The following is a 21675-nucleotide window of genomic DNA, read 5'->3' on the forward strand; positions in this document are numbered from 1 at the left end:
TTTGTTTAGGCCTTGTAGAAGATCAGTAGTTTTTTATTTGTGCTACTTTTTTTAATGGCTCCCTCTACAGTGTGTGTCATGATTATTCCTTTATTCGCAATAATGATCATGTGTTTAGTATTCACGCCTTTTATTCAATATTTCTCACCAGCAGCAAAACTCTCATTGTTTAACAAAAGTAATAAATGTGTCAGAATATCCGGTTATGTTTAAAAGAAAAATCAATGAAAATGCTTGAAGTACTATTGTTGTTGTATTTTACATTGAATTTAGGGCAGGTGTTTAAGTAGAATATTGAGTTTTAGTAAAGTAGTCATGTCATTCCTTCTTTGTTGATTACAGCAGTTTTGTTTGGAGGTTTTAATGAAAAAAAAGAAACTGTATAATATTCACCACATGTTTTCTTTTCTCATTGTCTGCTACACCAAAAAATAGAAAACAAAATTACTGTACTGTATTATTGAGTAAAATTCCACCCCTTAAGTTAATTTAGGATTTTCAGACACAGATCCTTGCCAAATTTCATACCCACACCCCTGTCTCAGTCTGTCATGTGACAATGCTCCACCCTCCTGTTCCTGTTTTTTGGGATTTTTTTGTTTTCTTTTACTTTGTAAAATTGTATGCAATTTAGTTTTGAGGGCCACGAGATATAGTATGTTTGTTTCTTTATTTTCATTCACAAAAAAAAAAAACATTAACATACATAAATATTCATTACAAAAATGAAAGAATGGAAAGGGGGAATCTCTGAAGCACAGCTTATAAGTAGAAACCCCCTGTTACAAAACAGTATATAAATAGTAATATGAAAAAAAGGGCACACCGGCATAGGCAAACAAAATGTAACTTTTAAGAAAAAGAAAAAAAGCAAACAATCCTTTTTTTTTTTATTTTAACAAAAAAAAAAAAAAAAAGATTTCTCAGAGAGTAAGATGTAATTGTAAAAAGAAAAATACCAGTTCTAATCAGAGTATTGCAAAAGTAATTTATTTTTGTATTTTATTTTAAAAGTTATAGGATTCTTAAGTCAACTTAAGAGTCTCAGTTATATCACGCCAAAGTTCAACCCCTTTACTAACTAAACTTAATGATTTTTTAGTGGTTCTTTTAAATTGTGGGTAGAAATGGTGTTTTTGTCGCGTGTATTTATCGTGGACAGCTGAGCATAAAATGAAATTATTTTGAACAATCACTGGGAGTAAGTTATGAAAAGCTTTATGCATTAGAGAAACGGTATATAGTTTTATTAAATTATAAAGATCAAGAGTTTTAAAAAAATTAAAAATTGGTTTACTTGGACTGGTGTATGGGACTTTCATAACAAGTCTGAGTGCCTTTTTTTGTAATATGTATAAACAATTTAAATTAGTTTTAAAGGTATTACCCCAGACTTCACAACAATATGTAAAATAAGGCAAAACTAATGAATTATATAATTTAAATAAAGCTGATGTATTTAGTAAATGTTTTACTTTATAAATAATTCCAATACTTTTTAGAAATTTTGGAATGAATATATTCAATATGATACTTCCAATTTAGTTTTTCATCAATAATAACTCCTAAAAACTTTATTTTATTTACCCGTTCAATTGCAACACCACTAATAACTAAATTTGTTGGTTCATAATTGTTTTTGCGACTAAAAATAATATACTTTGTCTTACTATGGTTCAACGTCAATTTATTTACCTTAAACTAAGTATCAATTTTTTTTAGCTCATCATTAATAATATTACAGATACATTGCAGGTTCTTACCAGAAAAAAGTATATTTGTATCATCAGCATAAAGCGTGTATTTCAATAGGGAAGAAGCATTACAAATGTCATTAATATATAAAAGGAATAAAGTGGGCCCCAAAACAGATCCCTGTGGGATGCCACATAAAATGTCTGTTAATTCTGAGGTGGTATCACCACGTATTGTCACAAATTGTTTTCTGTTACTATTAGAAAGATAATTTTGGATCCATTTATTGGCAATTCCACGAATACCATAAGCTTTAAGTTTTTTTATAAGGATATTGTGGTCGATGGTATCAAACGCCTTTTTTAAGTCAATAAAAATTCCGATTGTATAGTTAGACCTGTCCATCTCTTTAAGTATATACTCGGAAAAGTGAAGCAATGCATGGCTAGTGGACATATTTTTCCTAAAACCAAATTGTCCTGAGTATAGAATATCAAATTTGTCAATAAATTTCAACAGACGGTTAAATAATTTTTCAAAAATTTTTGAAAATTGGGGCAGCAAGGAGATCGGTCGATAATTTGAAAAACTACTTTTATCCCCAGCTTTGAAGATGGGAACAATTTTTGCAATCTTAAGGGTATCTGGGAAAATACCAGTCTCAAGCGAACGATTAAAAATATGTGTCAATGGCTCACTGATTTCGTATATAATGTGTTTAACTATTGACATAGGTACGTCATCATGTCCGCTGGAATTTTTAGACTTAAATAAGTTCACTTCTGTAATTAATTCTTCTTTTGAAGTGGCCTCTAAAAAAAATAGAATTTGAAATACGTTTTTTAATATAATCATTGGGACTATCACAATTTGGAAATTGACTTGTTAATTTTTTGGCTAGGTTAGGTCCAACGGTAGCAAAAATTATTGAAACCATTTATAGTATAAACAGGATTATCGATAAAATCTTTTGGCAGATTTCCATAATTTCTTGTTTTAATCAGACCATTTATGATATTCCAAGTACCCCTAATATCATTTTGTTTTAACAATAATAAGTTATTATAATATTGTTTCTCAGCATTTCTTAGAATATTTGTTAGCTTATTTTTGTATCGCTTATACTTTTTTGAAGACGGTTGTGTTCGATCTTTTAAAAAATGTTTATATAGATTATTCTTCTTTTTACATGCATTAATTAGGCCAGATGTGAGCCAGGGTTTTGAATTACTTTTTTGTGTCAATTTAATCTTTTGGGGAGGGAAATATTTATTGAATAGGTATATAAAATTACCATTAAAAACATTGTAAGCATTATTTGGATCTTCTTCATTAAATACACTGTTCCAATCAGTGCAACGCAAGTCATTTTTTAAAGCATTCACCTTAACCTCAGTAAAATATCTTTTAGTAATATATTCATGTGCAGTACTTGGCGTAACATTATAATTAATCGTTGTAAAAATTGGTAAATGATCTGTGATCACTGATATCGTTAATCAAGATACCACTTTTTATAACAGAATGAACATCAGAAGTGAAACTAATTATCTATTAAGGTTGCTGTTGTTTCTGTTATTCTTGTTGGTTTGGTAATTAGAGGAAAAAGTCCTAAACTAAAACTATTATCAATAAAACATTTAGTGTCCCAATTACTCTTTTGTTTAAGTAGATATTCCAGTCACCACATATAAATAACCGCTTATCATTCATGGACTTGACCAAATCTGAAAATGTGTCGGTAAATATTTTTATATCTGTACCAAGTGCACGATATATACATGATATGTAAATTGAATTAGAATTATTAATATAGACAATAGCAGAAATATATTCACAGTTGTCGGGTATCACGGATGACATATTATCAACAACATTAATGTTTAAGACTTTCTCTTATAAAAAGAGCTACACCCCCTCCATACTTTTCTTGTCTTGAAATACTATAAAAGTAATCGGATTATCAGGTCGTATCCATGTTTCTGTAATTGCAATTAATTAATCATTTTTAATTTGATTTTATTTTGTTTTTTAATACACCACTACTAGATATATACATAGTATGAAAATAAACTAATTTTATAATAAAAAAAACATAAAGTATAACTTTTTATAGATTTATGATCTTCCTACACAACCTTAAAAAGTTGCATTACAAACTTAATTCTAAAATCTATTACATTTTTATCACCACTCTGCAACAATAGAAAAAAAAAGGATTACGTTTGTTTGGAGGCTTTGAATTTCGTTACATAAAATAAAACATTTTTTGTTGTGTAATAAATCAATGCTAACGTAATTGTAAACTTAAATGTCAGCATTATGTTTTGTATGTGATTTACAAACGTAAGCTGTTTTATGTTAGATGGTTAAGAAAGAAATTACTTCTGTGACTTTAACATTTAAAGTAATTTTAACAGCTGTTTTCTAATATTATTTTTTTTACGATGTATTTTCTTTTCTGTTTAGCATCCTATTAAAATTTAGTCAGATTGCTAATTTTAATTAATTTATGTTCAGTGATGAATATAAAGATGATACATTTGTTAGTTTCATTAATAATTATTTTATGTAGAATATTGTTGTACTAATATTATTCACCATATTGGACATGACTGAAAATGTAATTAATTTTTTATTTTAAAATTAAACGTAGTTATTTTATAAATATTATTGAATATTTCATTATGATTTTTCAAATATCCCAGTTTCTGTAAATATATTAGTATGTTTAATGTACATTTTATGATTTTTGAAACAAATTAAAATTCAAGTAAAGTTTTTAGTATTCAAGCTGTCCACCAAATTATGACTTAAAATACCAGCAGAGTATATACCTAACTCGTTTAATGCATGTTCTGCGATCTTCATAATGAGTTGAGAAAAAACTGTTGTTTTGATAAATGCCAGATGAGTCAGAGAGGTTGTATTGCATCACAAGGTAATATTCAAGGAATCGATGCATACACTGATGATGTCTTAACGCCATTTGCTTACGTTTATGTACTGTTGATTTTAACCCAGACTAGTCTACAGGTATTAAGGCTAATTGTCGGGTGATAAGGATTTTCAGTTAGCCATGAAAATGACCGTATGTTTGGCAAGAGCAGTTATTTAGTAGGAATTTTATCAGACGATTTTTATCAGCCTAGTCGAAACAGTTGTATATGGCTAGGATAGGAGGAGAAGTAAAATTTGACTTGGCGAATTGATTATATTTCAAAGAGAAATTAAGAAATCTTGTTCTACAAAAAAGGAGGATATTATTTTTAATTTAGAAATATAAATTAAAATATGCTACATCACAACCGAAAGAGAGTTAAAAATGCGGTGTATTCCTTGATTGATAATGTTCTATTTCGTGAAGGTAAGTTTATTTATATTTTTGGTGCATTGTAAAATTATTTTTATTTTGCAATAAAATCATGTAGTATTTTATTGTAATTGTCAACCTGTAGCTTTTTTGGTTTACATTCTATGGTCGATATGTTAGGAAATTTAAATATTTTAAAAATAAAATTAATACACAATTACATTCGCAAATTTCTAAAAAAAAATGTGATTTTTGTAACTACGTTCTGAAGTTAATGAATTTACATGGTTGTTTCTAATGCTTTGCTGGAATAGGATTGTAATGAGGTGATTTAAGTTTAGGTTGGTTGGCCTTGACTTTCATAATCTGAGGTTTCAATTGTAAGTTCGTTTCTCAAATGAATGTCTTATCCCAGTTTTTGTAAAATAAAATAATTTTCTTAAAAGCCTCTTTTTATTGACTTCTAGAAATATTGAATTAGTTTTCTTCTCAGTTGGCAATCAACCTTGAACTTGTAATTAGTAAAAATGATGATGATGGTAATTACAGTAAAAATATTATTTGGCAAATATTCGCAATCCATTTCAGTTTCTAGAAACATTGAAGTTGAACATCATTAGGCTGATACATTAATGTACCGTCAATAACCAATTAATGTAATGATGGGTTCTCTATAAATTTTAATGCGTCACTTCACATTTCCTCCGCTTTTATATCACTTTCTAAAGAATATTAAGTTGTATTAAAAGATTTTATTGCCAATTGCTAATTTACTGAATGTAATAGTTAGCTAACTATAGGATTGAAGTTTTAAAAAAATAAAAATTACAGTATAGTTTTCGTTAAACCGTTGCATTCAGTTCTATTGTTATATTTTCAGAAAATTTCAGCAAATTAATCATATTTTTTTTCCTTTTGTAATTTTGTTATGCTTTGCACAAGTTAAATGTATGATATTCATTTTTATACATACCTTTCAACAATATTTAGACAACATCTGGAACGTGTTCTATTGGTCAGTGGTACTGTATGGCAATAATAGTATACTGTAGAAAATAGTGGCTGAAATTTGGCACGCAAATTGAACTTGAAATTTGTTATAAATTATACATTTTGTAGAGTATTTGGTATTAAAATTGTGCAATTAAATCTTGCTGAATATTTAATAATGTATTATTATAAAAGATTTAATCTATAATTACTATTGAGTATGTCAATGCTTAGCTTATTACAGATACTTAGTATTTACAATAATGTATTTATGACATCAATAATAAATGAATTAACCTCCATAAGTATAACTAATTAGACATAAATGAATAGGGTTTGGAGATTGCTGTCTCTCGTCAGCATTATATTGTTAGTTTATGTTCGCTTGTGTTTGACCCATCTCTGATTGTCTCGCAAATTATGCTTGTCACTTTTATTGTCTTCTCATAAAAAGCAATTGAAGAACTTCCATGTTCTCTACTTCTTATGTTTAACATAGACTAAAGTAAAACACTTCTTAAGCTTGGTATTAACACCGGTGGCGTAACGGCTATGAGCACTCTCTGGCTCAACCAAGGGGCCCCGGAGCGGAGTCCAAAACATGAGTAGTTCAATGCAACTACCGAGTGTTGGAGGGGCCCTTGGGAGTACTGAACCAGGAGCCTTTTTCCCATGCATTACGTCACTGGGTAACACTAAAATACTATTTGAGTAAGAATTACAAATCTATATGTCTTGTTTCAGCCATGTTTCTTACACTATTGAAATCCGTTAAAATTTAGACGACTTTATACTACTAATTTTACAACGGTAACCCTTTATACCCAAGCTGTTACAAGGTGTTATCGCTCAGATTTCTTTAATAAAACGCTTAATTTCCTCAATATCAATTGAAAATCTCCCTTGTTGAATTAAACAACGAATTCTTTATCATATATTTGATTTGTTTGGCGTTAACCCGGACTTAACGTTATCAATTATGCAAATTACATCGCAACTGTTACACTACAATAATCAGAGACGCTTGTTGATCCTTGAGGCGTGTAACAAACGCTATTATATCATCGATGACTATCGAATATTGTACAAAATACAGAAGAATACTGCAGCACTTGGTTTATTATATTCTGTGATAGTTCATACTTACTGTAGCTAGCAGAGATGAGATTGATTAAGAAGTAAAAAATAAACGATGGGTTTCAAGTGATGGAGTCTTACTGTTATAGGAATTATACTTTGTTAATCTAAGGTAAATCAACAGATTTCTGGGAAAAGACAGATTTTACTATATTTTTAAGTGATAGTGTCCGCATATTGGGCATACAATAATATGTATAGAATTTGAATATTGAAGAGCTATATAATTTAATAGATAAACAGTGATTATGATGTAATTATTTTGTTCTTCAATTGCGTCAGAAAGAAAATCTGTTAGATAAAAATACAAGTAGTTATTAGGAGATACTCGCGCTATATTTTTATCCAGAACACGTTTAACTTGATATCAAAGATTTACAAATGATTGATACTACATTAGTATCGTTTATCTTCATCTAACAAATTATGTAGAAAAAAGGATGTATAAATAATGCTGTGGATTTGAATGCAGGTTTATCTAGTTTAAAATAAATACATCTGGAAACCAAATTTAGTATTTGCTACGGTTTTTTTTCTTTATGATCATTTATTTTTAAGATTGTTGGTGGTTATGGATCTGAAATATAAAAACTCTAAAATCTTCTAAAAACTCTAAAATCTTCTAAAAACTCTAAAATCTTTCCTAAATAAAAGTATAGTAAGTTTTTTTTAATTTTTTTAGTAATAGTCAGTTTCTGCAATTTTTGTTAATTTTTTTTAAAATTTATTTTTTTGCCTGTTTGACAGAGTTTTTCCAGTTTGATTAAATAATCTACCTACTGTATATAATATTTATTTTCTTATAGAACTGGGATGGCCTAATCTTCTGTACACACAAAAACTGTTGTACTATATTTATAAATATATTTATTTATTATGGTATAAAATGTTTTATACTAATTTGTGTAATATAACACTTCACTGTACCAGCTAATTATTACTGTACTGTAGCCTACATCAGTCATCATTTGGAAAAAAAAATGTAGTACCTACTTTAAAATCATATGCATTGCTAATTGAGGACTAAATCTTGTTAATAGCCTTCTTGGCATATTCCCAAGACTCTGGCATTCATTATTAAGTAATAAAAATGATTTTTGATCTGTCAAGGCTGTCCATTAGGCTGTCGTACCATCTTCCTCTCATTTGTTATAGTTTTTGAGGTGTTATTAAGGTTATTATTTGCTAGGTATTAGATTATTAGGAGATTTTACTAACTTAGCTAAGCAGCTTCTCCTAAACGATCATTTCATATGATTATTGTTTTCACGGTAACCACTGAAGTAGATGCAGTGTACTTCTTATGCTAAGTGAAACGTCCTTAGAATTAAACAATTCTACTATCTATGGGAATACCACTTAAAGATATATCCTTAAATATTTGTGAAATACTTAATATTTAATGGAATATATCTAACTTAAGTATGATTGGTAAATGCTAAGCAAGTTCTAATAAACTTGTTTTTCCCATGATTGACTAAAAAGTAAAGCAACATATTCATTTTCATATTCATATTCATTTATTATCCAGAAAAAATAATACAAAAACAATACAAAAAGCATATATAACATAGAACAACAACAAGCAGAGAAAAAGCGCAGAACACTATCCTGGCGGATTGTCAAAAAGCAAAAAATATCGCTATAAAAGACTCTCCTGATAGTGCTGGTGGCAAAATAACATTAACAAGGATAAACATTTAACAACCCGGTAACATAGAATTTATATAAAACAGAATAAAAATTGCAATCATTATAAATAAACATGTCTGTTATATATACCGGAATCTCATCCCACATCCGTGGAAATGAAATAAAAACAGAATAAAAAAAAGCATTAGTACGAGACTTCTCATGTCTGAAAACAAGTTTCTCACTTCTACGTTCAACAGGTTTAGGTAGCAAAGCACCATCAATTAGGAAATCTGTACAGAGGCACTTCACAACAAATTTAACACGGATGAATTTAAGTCTATTATAAATCGTGGGTAATTTTAGAGTCCGTAACCTTTGTTCGTATGACGGCCGCATGTCATAATCCATGTGAAAAAAACGTGGGAAGCATGATCGTGTAAAGCGTCTCTGAACAGATTCAATCTGATTGATGGTGCTTTGCAGAAATGGAAACCAGACAGGTGAAGCGTATTCAATTACAGGCCTAATGATAGACTTAAATAATTTAGGAAAAACGGTCTGATCATTGGTTCTAACACACCTCTTAATAAATCCTACAAGTTTATTGCATTTACCAGTAGTCAGAGAGATGTGTTTATTCCACTTCAAATCTGAAGACAAGGTAACACCAAGATACTTGTATTCTGTTACACTTTCTAGTACTTTATTATCAATTTCATAATGAAAATACTGTTTTACTTTCGATCTAGAGATCGACATAACCTTACATTTACTGTTATTTAGAGACATATAATTATCATTGCCCCATAGGGATATGGCAGTTAGATCGTCTTGAAGCTTCAAACAATCATCTTGATTATTTATTACTCTGAACAACACAGTATCATCTGCATATAATGCAATATTTGAGTTAACTACTGATGGGAGCTCACATGTATACAAATTAAAAAGAATAGGTCCCAACACGGAACCTTGAGGTACCCCCGATAATACATCTTTCCAATCTGAAAGTGAACCTTTGAATAACACTGCTTGGCTACGGTTAATCAGAAAAGATTGTAACCAACTCATGAGCTTACCGGCAAAGCCATATTTTTGTAGCTTATTAATGAGAAGTGAATGACAAACCTTGTCAAAAGCCTTGGACCAATCTAAAAACACAGCATCAACTCTTGGCGGTTTGTTTACATCTAAACATTTAGCCCATTGGTGGTAAATTGTGGCAAGCTGTGTTACACACGATCTTTTGTTACAAAAACCATGTTGTGTGGAAGGCAAAAGGCCAAGTTTATCAGCATGAGAAACCATGTGCTTTCCAATAAAGCGCTCAAGCATTTTCCCGACCACTGACGTCAGGGAGATGGGGCGATAGTTTACAACATTGTCACCAGGGCCTGATTTATGTATTGGTACAACATGGGCTACTTTCCAGTCAGCTGGGACTTTACCGGTTTTAATTGAGATATTAAATATCTCAGTCAAGACACCAATGATTGTGAAAGATGACAGTTTAAGCATTTTAGGGGAGATACCGTCAGGCCCTGGGGATTTATTCCCATCTAATGAAGAAATCAGACATTTAACATCTGCTTCATTGATCAGCAGATCAGAAAGAGGAGGATCAACCAATGAAGATATCATCTGGTTATTATTGGGTACAGGTTTAGAAAAGTTACTATGAAAAAATGTATTAAATTTATTAGCAATTAAACTAGGATCATCTGTTGTGATGTTATCAAACTTAAAACTTGTTGGAAAACATTTATGTCTTTTAGCATTAACGAACGCCCAAAAAGGTTTTTGGTCTTTTGAGTTTGTTGCTAATTGTTTTACATATTCATAGTAACTCTTTTTACACATATATTTTACATTATTTCTAATTACCTTATACCTGTCCCATAGATTAACATTTTCTGGCTTAGATTTAGCCTTTTTATAGGCTCTTTTCTTTTTTCGACTTAACCTGACAACCTCTTGTGATATCCACGGAGGTCTTTTTTTAACACTACCTTTGCCTTTAGGTACGATCTTATTAAACACTTTCAAGAGCATATCCCTAAAATTTTTCCAGGATGTATCAACATCATTTACAACTAGACACGAATTCCAATCTGCAGATTCTAATTCTTCGTGTAATAGGTTAGGGTTAAGTTTTGAGTACAGAAATTTTGATCTATTTGGTAGTTTTCGAAAACCAGTTAACTTTACATTCATATTAAATTTCACACCCACATGGTCACTTTTACCCAGGCCTTCAATTTGTTCAATATTGAACAACTCAGGCCTATTGCTAAAAATTAAGTCCAAGGTGTTGCCTTCAACAGTATTGTTAGCTATTCTTGTATGAAAATTAACCATTTGTACAAAATCAAGCGAGTCCATGGAGTCAAAAATAAGATGTTCGAAGTTATTTACAAGGTATTGTCTTTGGTGACGAATATTAAAATCCCCTAAAAGAATGATGGCTTTGTAGTGATGACTATTATCTAGTACTTCTTCCATGGCATTTAAAAAGTGTTGTGTGTACAGCATAGGTGCATTTGGTGGGCGATAGAAGCATCCGATCAAGATCTTACCAAGCTTACATGTAATCTCAGCCCATACAATTTCCAGGTTGTTGTGTTTAAACGCAGTTGTTGTTGGTTTACACGCATCACTGATGACCAGCATCACTCCACCACCATGCCTATTTCGATCGTTCCTGAATATCTGGTAACCACTCTCTATAATTATTTCTGCATCATTGATTTCATTGCCGAGCCACGTTTCTGTAATCGCAAGGATGTGAGGTTTTTCTGTATCCACAACAAGCTGCAACTCTGTTAATTTATTGCAGACACTTCTGGCGTTATACAGCAGTCCAGTAAGTTGTTGTGTACTGGGAGAAACCACACTGTTTGAAGACTCACTGCTGCAGGTACCAGCTGATCCATCAAAAAACGAAGCATTATGTGGAAGGACACATTTCAGACAAATCCATTCTTTTCTTGATGAAATAATATCATTAAAGTCAATATCTGTCACTCCCTGGCAACGCTGATGATATTCATTGAGACAGCTGGAACATAAAATAAGCGGGGTGTTCTCAATATGTTTGTAACAATAACGACATCCTACATCCATCGTAGTATTCATGCACGTCAACTGGCTAGGCCCAGAGAAGGGCAAGGAGAAGAATGGGTATGAGGCTTCTATTCCCTGGTGTATATCATGGGTCGACACCGTTGCCACAGAGGCTATGCCTAGCCTAGGCCTAGGTATAGTCCAGAAAAATAATATAAAAAGCTGGAAATATCCACAGATATCCATCAAACTGTCCTCTTCTCTTAATTCTCTCTTATCTATAGTACTGTAAACTTAATCATTTAGTTCAGGATTTGTGAGATTTTTGGAGATTTTAAGAATTGTAATCAAGACGATTTTTAATAACCTACCGGACTCACGAACACCGCCCTCATCACATCTACAAGGAGTATGATTGAACTTGTTACATGAGAAAATCTTTTTTTTATTTTATACCGTGATTGTGCAGTAAAGTAAATTGCTGAGATTTGTTTTATCTTGTTGCTTGAAACACTTCGAATATTTTTGCACAGTGAAACAAAATCAATAGGACAGCTCATAGATAGAATTTGATTTCTACGAAAGGGATCGACTCAAACCAAAAGGGACCAACTCAAATATATCTTGTCACGTAAATCATATGGTATGTCCGTCACGTCCATACATAATTTTTAAAATTTAACCTACAGATGAATACTGTACTGTTTAATTTTAATCATTAATTTAAATAATGTGCTTAAAAGAATATTGTCAGGATATAATGTTGGTATTGTTATAAAATTGTTAATTTTGTGTCATGTGTACACGTCACTTTTTTACTCCTGGGTGGAATGAATTGACCTAAAACAATATGTTGTCAACATTTAATTGATTGAATAACAATTTGATTATATTTACATTTACATGAGATGGAAGATAATGTTGTTATACTTTTAAAAATGTTATTGGAACATTATTATTAATCAAATAGAATATATACCGGTAATAACTAATGTATGCATATTCCGTCAACTTCTTAGTCAAGTTAGTATGAACACTTGTATGATGTGTTGTATTTCATGATTGCTTCAATTATTCACAGATAAATTAAAGAATAGTGACTCACTTTAGTCTTCTTCGTATCAAGTTACCTTACCATCAATTAGTTGTACTCATATCTGCAGGTCATTCTACAACTATTGTAGTATTTATGATATGTGAATTATTTAAAACTGCATTTGCTGATAGTAGTTTTAGTAGTTACTGCAGTAATTGTACAGTTTAACTGCAGTAATTGTACAGTTTAACTGCAGTTGTAATTCTGCTACTGTTTGCTTCTAAATTTCTTAAAATTTAACTGTGACTGTTACTAGAGTAATAATTCTTCTACTGCAGTACAGATATTTCTATGATAATCTTACTGTACAGGCATTTGTAATGATTTCTGCAGTAAATTGTACCATAGATTGCTGTACAACAGTACCCAAGTGTGATAGGTATGCAATTAGTAGGTTTGCTCAATTTTAGATTGCTAATTTTCTTAAAATTTAACCGTGACCGTAAATTACTACCTGTATAGTAAATGTACAGTATGGTAATTCTTCTACTGCAGTACATTTACAGGAGATCATTTGTATGCAAGGTATGCAATAGTAGTTCAGCTTAATTAGTTATCCGCATTCAGCGGATAACTCCTTGTAACTGTCCTGTTTCATCATCTTTTTTTTTTTTTTCTGTATTATTCTTCTTTCTTTCTGTCATTTTTGTGCAGAGCGTATCTCTAAAACTTGTAAAGTTAACATTTTATAACTTTGTCAACATATGGGCAATCACGTGAAGTTGTGCTTTCCTATATTTGGATGACGTCAGAGTTGCGCAACATGACTTATGCGCGTTTTTATGAATTTCGCGTATTTAACATAACTCGAAAACCATATAACAATTTAACTTGAAACTTAGCAAAAGTTTAATTTATATTGTGCGCTAATTTTTTGTACACTAAAAATGGTATGTTATACACGAAGTTACGCGCGCACGTGCATTTAAAATTTTAAAATGCGAAAAAACAATTTCTAATCAACTTTCTACGCATTTCATGTCATTTTAAGGATGTCAAAAATTCCCACGCGCCCACAAATTTTTACAAGCGCGGTGCGCATGTAGCGTTAAAAACATATTTTCTTTGCGTGATTTATGTTTTTCTGGCCTTTTTTTAGTAATTTTACTAACTTTTAAACAATTTTGACTTAAAATCACGTCATATAAGCACGTCGAATTAAATAATTTGCGCGCGTTTTTGATGAAAAAGTTCAAAAATTCAGCAAAATTATGCCTTTTTTTAAATAGTCGTAGTTTCTAAACTAAACGGTGAAAGTTATTTTTATTACATATTCTGGAAGTTGATGAATTGTAGATATCGAATAATGTATTAATATTGCTAACCGGACATTGTGACGTTGTCGTATGGCCACGCGAATATAAAATTTAGGATTTTTGTGTCTTTCGTAATAGGTCATAACATTTAATAGAGCGCATCTCTACTTATCCATTTTCCATTTTCACCCTGATTTTGATATTGTCTAGGTCAATCGACTATCTTTCGCATGAGTTAAAAATATTTTAATTTTTTTGACGTCATCATGCCTAAAAATTTAAATTACGTGTGGCATTAATTTCATCTTTACAGTAAATTTTAATCTGTTATAGCTCGTAAGAATAAAATGTGATAATCACGATTAAAACATTTCCTGGAAGCTATTGGATTGTAGATACAAAACCATGTGAACATTTTGCCAATCGGATGTTGTGACGTCATCATATGGCCAGTTAAATAAAAAAAGTCGTATTTTCATCTTTTGCGTCATAATTCATTACATTTAAAAGAGCGCGCATTAATATTTCACGTATTTAAATTTCTTCTACACGTTAATATGTTGTTGCTGAGATAATTTCCTTCCAAAATTTCTATCTTCGCATTTCATTTTAAAACCGTGAACATGTCAAAAATTGCAATAAATAGCGGGTCTCGTAATTTCACCTATTCTACACTGTATGTGATATGGATACAGATTATACTGTGTATACTATATATGAATCAAATTAATAGAATTCAGCAATAACAACATATCATATTCTTCAGTTCAGGTCATAATGCCATAATCTTTTTTCGTGTGCAATATTCCAACGTATGACGTGCACGTGGCGTTTGTCGTGCGGATAACTAACTCGTCAAAGTGACGAGTTTCATGTCTAGTTAGTTATCCGCATTTAGCGGATAACTCCTTGGAACTGTCCTGTGTCTTTTTTTTTTTTTTCATTATTCTTCAGTCTTTCTCCCTCACTTTTTGTGCAGAGCGTATCTCTAAAATGGGTAAACATAACATTTCATAACTTTGTCAACATATGGGCATTTACGTGAAGTTGTGCACCTCCTATTTTTGAATGACGTCATAGTTACGCAACGTGACTTACGCGTGATTTTATGATTTTTTTAAATTGATCATAGATTTAAAACCAAGCGTAATTTTGTTTTTACATTTTATGAAATTTTAAGTCATATCAAGGGCAGACTGTTTGTGCACAAAAAATGGCATGTTTTACAAGAAGTTACGCGCGCACGCGCGTTTGAAATTTTAAAATGCGAAAAATTAATTTCTAATCAACTTTCTACGCGTTTCATGTCATTTTAAGCATGTAAAAAATTCCCACGCATGCGCAAATTTGTACGTGTGCGGTGCGCACGTAGCATTAAAAACATATATTTTTCGCGTGATTTATGTTTTTCCAGCCTTTTCTAGTAATTTTACCAACTTTTAAACAATTTCGACTTAAAGTTACGTCATACGAGCACGTCGAATTGGACAATTTGCGCACGTTTTTGATGAAAAAGTACAACAATTTGTCAAAATTATGCCTTTTTTTAAACAATCGTAATTTCTAAACTACACGGTCAACTTTTTGTGGATGACATATTCTGGAAGTTGATGAGTTGTAGATATCGGATCATGTATTAATATGGCTAACCGGACATTTTAACGTCATCGTATGGCCACACGAATATAAAATTGAGGATTTTTGTATCTTTCGTCATAGCTCATCACATTTAATAGAGCGCATCTCCACTTATACATTTTCCATTTTCACCCCGATTTTGATATTGTCTAGGTCAATCAACTATCTTTCGCATGAGTTAAAAATATTTTAATTGTTATGACGTCATCGTGCCTAAAAATTTAAATTACATGTGGCATTAATTTCATCTTTACAGTAAATTTTAATCTGTTATAGCTCGTAAGAATAAAATGTGATAATCACGATTAAAACGTTTTCTGGAAGCGATTGGATTGTAGATACGAAATCATGTAAAAAATTTTCCAATCGGATGTTGTGACGTCATCATATGGCCAGTTAAATAAAAAAAGTCGTATTTTAATATTTTGCGTCATAGTTCATCACATTTAAAAGGGTGCGCATCTATATTTTACGTTTTCAAATTTCTTCTACACGTTAATATGTTGTTCCTAAGATAATTTCCTTCTGAAATTGCTATCGAAGTGTTTCATTTTGATACCGTCGCCATGTTAAAAATTTGAATAAATGGCGGGTCCCGTAATTTCACCTATTCTACACTGTATGTAATATGTATACAGATTATGCTGTTTGCATGTATACTATATGACACAAAATTGACAGAATTCAGCACTAACAGCATATCATATTCTTCAGTTCTTGTCATAATGCCATAATCTTTATCTGTGTGTGAAATATTCCAACGTATGACGTGCACGTGGCGTTTGTCGTTGTGCGGATAACTAACTCGTCAAAGTGACGAGTTTCATGTCTAGTTCTTCTTTCTTTCTGTCATTTTTGTGCAGAGCGTATCTCTAAAACGTGTAAAGTTAACATTTTATAACTTTGTCAACATATGGGCAATCACGTGAAGTTGTGCTTTCCTATAATTGAATGACGTCAGAGTTGCGCAACATGACTTACGCGCGTTTTTATGAATTTCGCGTATTTAACATAGATCGAAAACCATATAACGATTTAAATTGAAACTTAGCAAAAGTCTAATTTATATTGTGCGCTAACTTTTTGTGCACTAAAAATGGCATGTTTTACACGAAGTTACGCGCGCACGCGCGTTTAAAATTTTACAATGCGAAAAATCAATTTCTAATCAACTTTCTACGTGTTTCATGTCATTTTGAGCATGTCAAAAATTCCCACACGTGCGCAAATTTTTACACGCGTGGTGCACACGTAGCGTTAAAAACGTAATTTTTTTGAGTGATTTATGTTTTCCCAGCCTTTTCTATTAATTTTACCAACTTTTAAACAATTTCGACTTCAAATTACGTCATACGAGCACGTAGAATATGATAATTTGCGCGCTTTTTTGATGAAAAACTTCAAAAATTTGTCAAAATTAAGCCTTTTTTTAAACAATCGTAGTTTCTAAACTAAACGGTAAAAATTATTTTTTTTACATATTCTGGAAGTTGATGAGTTGTAGATATCAGATCATGCATTAATATGGCTAACCGGACATTGTGACGTCATCGTATGGCCACGCGAATATGAAATTTAGGATTTTTGTATCTTTCGTCATAACTCCTCACATTTAATAGAGCGCATCTCCACTTATCCGTTTTCCATTTTCACCCCGATTTTGATATTGTCTAGGTCAATCAACTATATTTAGCATGAGTTAAAATATTTTAATTTTTATGACGTCATCATGCCTAAAAATTTAAATTACGTGTGGCATTAATTTCATCTTTACAGTAAATTTCAATCTGTTATAGCTCGTAAGAATAAAATGTGATAATCACGATTAAAACGTTTTCTTGAAGCTATTGAATTGTAGATACAAAATCATGTGAAAATTTTGCCAATCGGATGTGGTGACGTCATCATATGGCCAGTTAAATAAAAAAAGTCGTATTTTCATATTTTGCGTCATAGTTCATTACATTTAAAAGAGCGCGCATTAATATTTCACGTATTCAAATTTCTTCTACACGTTAATATGCTGTTGCTGAGATAATTTCCTTCTAAAATTGCTACCTTCGCGTTTCATTTTAAAACCATCAACATGTTAAAAATTGCAATAAATAGCGGGTCCCGTAATTTCCCCTATTCTACACTGTATGTGATATGTATACAGATTACACTGTTTTACTATATGAATCAAAATAATAGAATTCAGCAATAACAACATATCATAGTCTTCAGTTCAGGTCATAATTCCATAATCTTTTTCCGTGTGCAATATTCCAACGTATGGCGTGGACGTGGCGTTTGTCGTGCGGATAACTAACTCGTCAAAGTGACGAGTTTCATGTCTAGTTTTAGATTAGTACTTATATAATAATGATGCCTAAAAGGAACAAATCTGAAGAAGTAGGTCGAATGTCTTTGGTTCAAGTCCTGCAGCATCAAGTATTGATTTCTTTAATTGATCCAATTTGAACTAGTCTTAGTAATATTTAATATGTCTGTACTGTGTATTAGAGATACACCACCAGATCGATGGATAATTTAGAAACTTTCTGAGATTTTCTGTGATATTAAACTAGACATTTCATTTAAATTATATTTCATACATTTAACAACATATCTAAATTAGATATACTGTTTAATAAAATGATATCGATAATAATTAATATTTTTTTCATTGACTACTTTATGTCATCATTATGAAAATATGCAAAATATATATTTTTGGTTTAAGATTACCCTCATAGTCCCAAACCCAACCCAAATTAAAAATTCCTCTCTTCAGTTCCTAATTTCTAATTAGAGGTCTAGGATAAGTTATAGGAAAAAAATCAACTATAAATTCCTAGAAAGTAAAAACATACAAAACTCGTTGAAGGATGATTCCCATGCGTCTCCACTCACTTACTATGGATCTAGTTTAAATTAAAAATATCTATCAAAATATCTCCCAATTTACCTCAATCTGAAAATCAGAAGGTCTCCCAAAACCAAAATTTTCTTAATGTTAAAAAAATGGTCTCAAATTTTTTTTTTTTTTTACCATAATAAAAATAAATTTAGAATACTAGACTTCTGCAAAACCGGACTTTTACTATCGCATGGAGAAAGGCCATTCCAATGGTGTCCAGTATTAAGAGATTTTATTCTACAAATGGAGTTTGGACTATAATTTTGGTTATTTGAGCCTATTCATTTCAATTTTGTCTTAATTTTTTTTACGTACAATGAGAGTCAATAAACATAACGTAGGATAAAGTTGTCTCGCAGCTAATTTATTTCAAACTAATAACATTCAAATTGAGTCTGTAAATTAATTGTATTAGATCAGATTAAAGAGAAAAACAAATTAAGCTTGTTTAGGGAAATACATTTATGTAGATTAAACTTTAATAAAATGTGAAAAGTACAGCTTAGAGCTATTTTGTCTGTTGTTCCTTGAGCTTTTCAATGATTCTAGTATCATGTCAGTTTCAAGTTCTTTTATCTCACCTCTGATGACTTTAATGAATATACACTGTACGAAGGATACAATGATTATGTTGGATTGCAATGCATTGCTAAAAAATAAATTTTTTACAAATGATTCATTGTTTCCATGGTGATGGTGCTTTTCATTATGGAATATTGGTTGTTAGTTAGGATGATTATTACATGAACAATGTCTTTTCTATTATCTATGTATTCAAAATTATTTGTGTTGTGCATTTTATAGTTTTTTTTTTATTGTACAATTGAAACAAAGACTATTGATTTTTTTAAATATTTATAATAGGTTCCATCACGGGTAATAAACACGGCGTCCAAAATAATCGTTCTGATGATATTGAGGACGAGCAACAAACCGCCATGGAGCTTTCACATAGTCTACTCCTGAACGAGGAGGCGCTATCGCAAATAGCCGACTCAAAGAAGTCTATATTTGTCTACGAATGGTTGCGATTCTTGGACAAAGTTCTATCTGCTGCACACAAGGTACAGTATTTATTGTTAGTTTATTTAAGAAACATTAAATAAATGTATTAAAAATTGTCTTTGTATAGTTTTAAATAGTAACAATGATGTAGTTTGGCAAGTATTGCCAAATATATACACTATTGTCAATCTTGCTTTAGCCATTAAACATGTTTTCAGTTTCTGGCATTTCTGTTTTTTTAAACATATTACTCTATAATTATATGAATAAATTTATATATTGTATATGCCATGTATTATCCCATGTGATTGAGCATACCCTCTAATTTAGGCTAAATTGGAACAGCCATTGGTCAATTCCTTTGTTAATGAAATCTGAGTGTAATCCCACCCATAATGTTTGCCCAATTCCATACCAAGACCAGTAAGATAATAAAATATATTCGTTTTTGATCTGTAGTCGGATATCAAAGAGCAGCAGAAGACATTAGTAAAACAGTTACGATGTCAAGTATTAGAATCACATGGACCACCATCCCGTCTACTACTGGGCAAGTGCTTTGCCAACATCTATCACATTGGCGACACATTCTCAATGTTTGAGACAGTCAATTTCTGTAATGACATCATTAAGAGCAAAGATGATTCACCTAGTTATCTTCCAACAAGACTGTAAGTTTATTTTCTGTTTAATTTTTTAAGTTATGTCAACATTATTACACTGCAGTAACTACATTTCTTTTTGTTACTTTCATAACACAATGCTTTTAGTTTGTTTCAGTGTATCAAGCATTCGATACAATAAACAGTGATTACCCCAGAAACCTAGCTTAATAATTCCAAATAATGTTAAAAGATTTTTAAAATATAGTTACTGCAGTAACTGCAGTATAATGATTTTGGCATGATCGCTTATCATTTCCTTAAATGTGGCATCTATGATTCATTTCATCATTCATTTTCAGTCTTCCCACAATGCCACTTGTCTTATCTAATCAATGTGACTTACAGTTTGTTTTTCTGGAATTTTGTCACATTAATTTATTCAAGTTGTTATTTTCAAACATTTATAATTCCACCCACTCAAAAATCTCATTGATTTATTTATCCTTTTAATGTTATTTATTGTATTCTGTCTGAATTTCCTACTTTAATTTCTTTCACATTTCATTGAAACTTCATGCTTATACTGTATTGTATAACTTTACATAATTATTGTAAAATATTTCTAATAGGTGTTTTACATAATTTACATAGCACACAGTTACTTATTTACTTACTTTAATGAATAAATCTTGAATCACAATTGATATACATAAACAAAGTATTATTTCTATTTCCAAAACTGTGCTATATTTTGTTATTGTGTCATAGTTACAGTTTGATTGATAATATTATTATGTGTCTCTTAAATTATTCACTATTTATAGGGCTGCAGTGGCTATAATTGGTGCAATGTACGAGAGGTTAGGTCGAATGGTTGGTAGTAGTTTTATGGAGACAATACAAAACTTGATAAAAGCCTTAAAGAATGCAGAGGTATTTCACATATTTACTAACAAATTACTGCAGCAACTGCAGTATAAATGTTGTCGCTACCTTCTCAAATGCATGAATTTCCGTTGCGCACAGTCTACCTTCTAATTAATTCATTGATAGTTTTTGTAATTTAACAGTCTAACACATAAGGTAGCCTTAGGTCACATGTTTGAATATTTTGATGAGAATCATCCATAAACAGTTTAACATAATTAATTTTTTTCCCTTGAGATTTACTATTCTGTGCGCTAATAAAATATCTATTACTCAAATGCAATACAATACATCTCTTTCCATGAATATAGTTATTGTATTTTGCAGCATGGACATTATCTATTATTAGAAAAACCGTCTCTTTTCCTGAATACTTTATTGTCCAGAAATGAAATTATCTATAATAGAAAACA

The 21675-nt window shown here is 30.9% G+C and overlaps 1 protein-coding gene across 4 annotated transcripts in view; it reads left to right on the forward strand.

Annotated features, from left to right (window-relative positions):
• Window positions 1-21675, forward strand: part of LOC140061364 (HEAT repeat-containing protein 5B-like) — a 39620-nt gene that overhangs the window by 3194 nt on the left and 14751 nt on the right. For 3 of the 4 annotated variants that reach the window (XM_072107879.1, XM_072107882.1, XM_072107880.1), the window contains 3 exons: window positions 19590-19789; window positions 20190-20401; window positions 21160-21268. In XM_072107879.1, the coding sequence (XP_071963980.1) occupies window positions 19664-19789; window positions 20190-20401; window positions 21160-21268 (447 nt within the window). In that variant the 5' untranslated portion in view covers window positions 19590-19663. Of the gene's footprint in view, window positions 1-5037; window positions 5063-19589; window positions 19790-20189; window positions 20402-21159; window positions 21269-21675 lie in introns of those variants that run through there. The other variant, XM_072107881.1, reaches the window with a different exon arrangement.

This window comes from Antedon mediterranea, chromosome 10 (genome assembly GCF_964355755.1).
Source record: "Antedon mediterranea chromosome 10, ecAntMedi1.1, whole genome shotgun sequence".
In the NCBI taxonomy this organism is placed as follows: Eukaryota; Metazoa; Echinodermata; class Crinoidea; order Comatulida; family Antedonidae; genus Antedon; species Antedon mediterranea.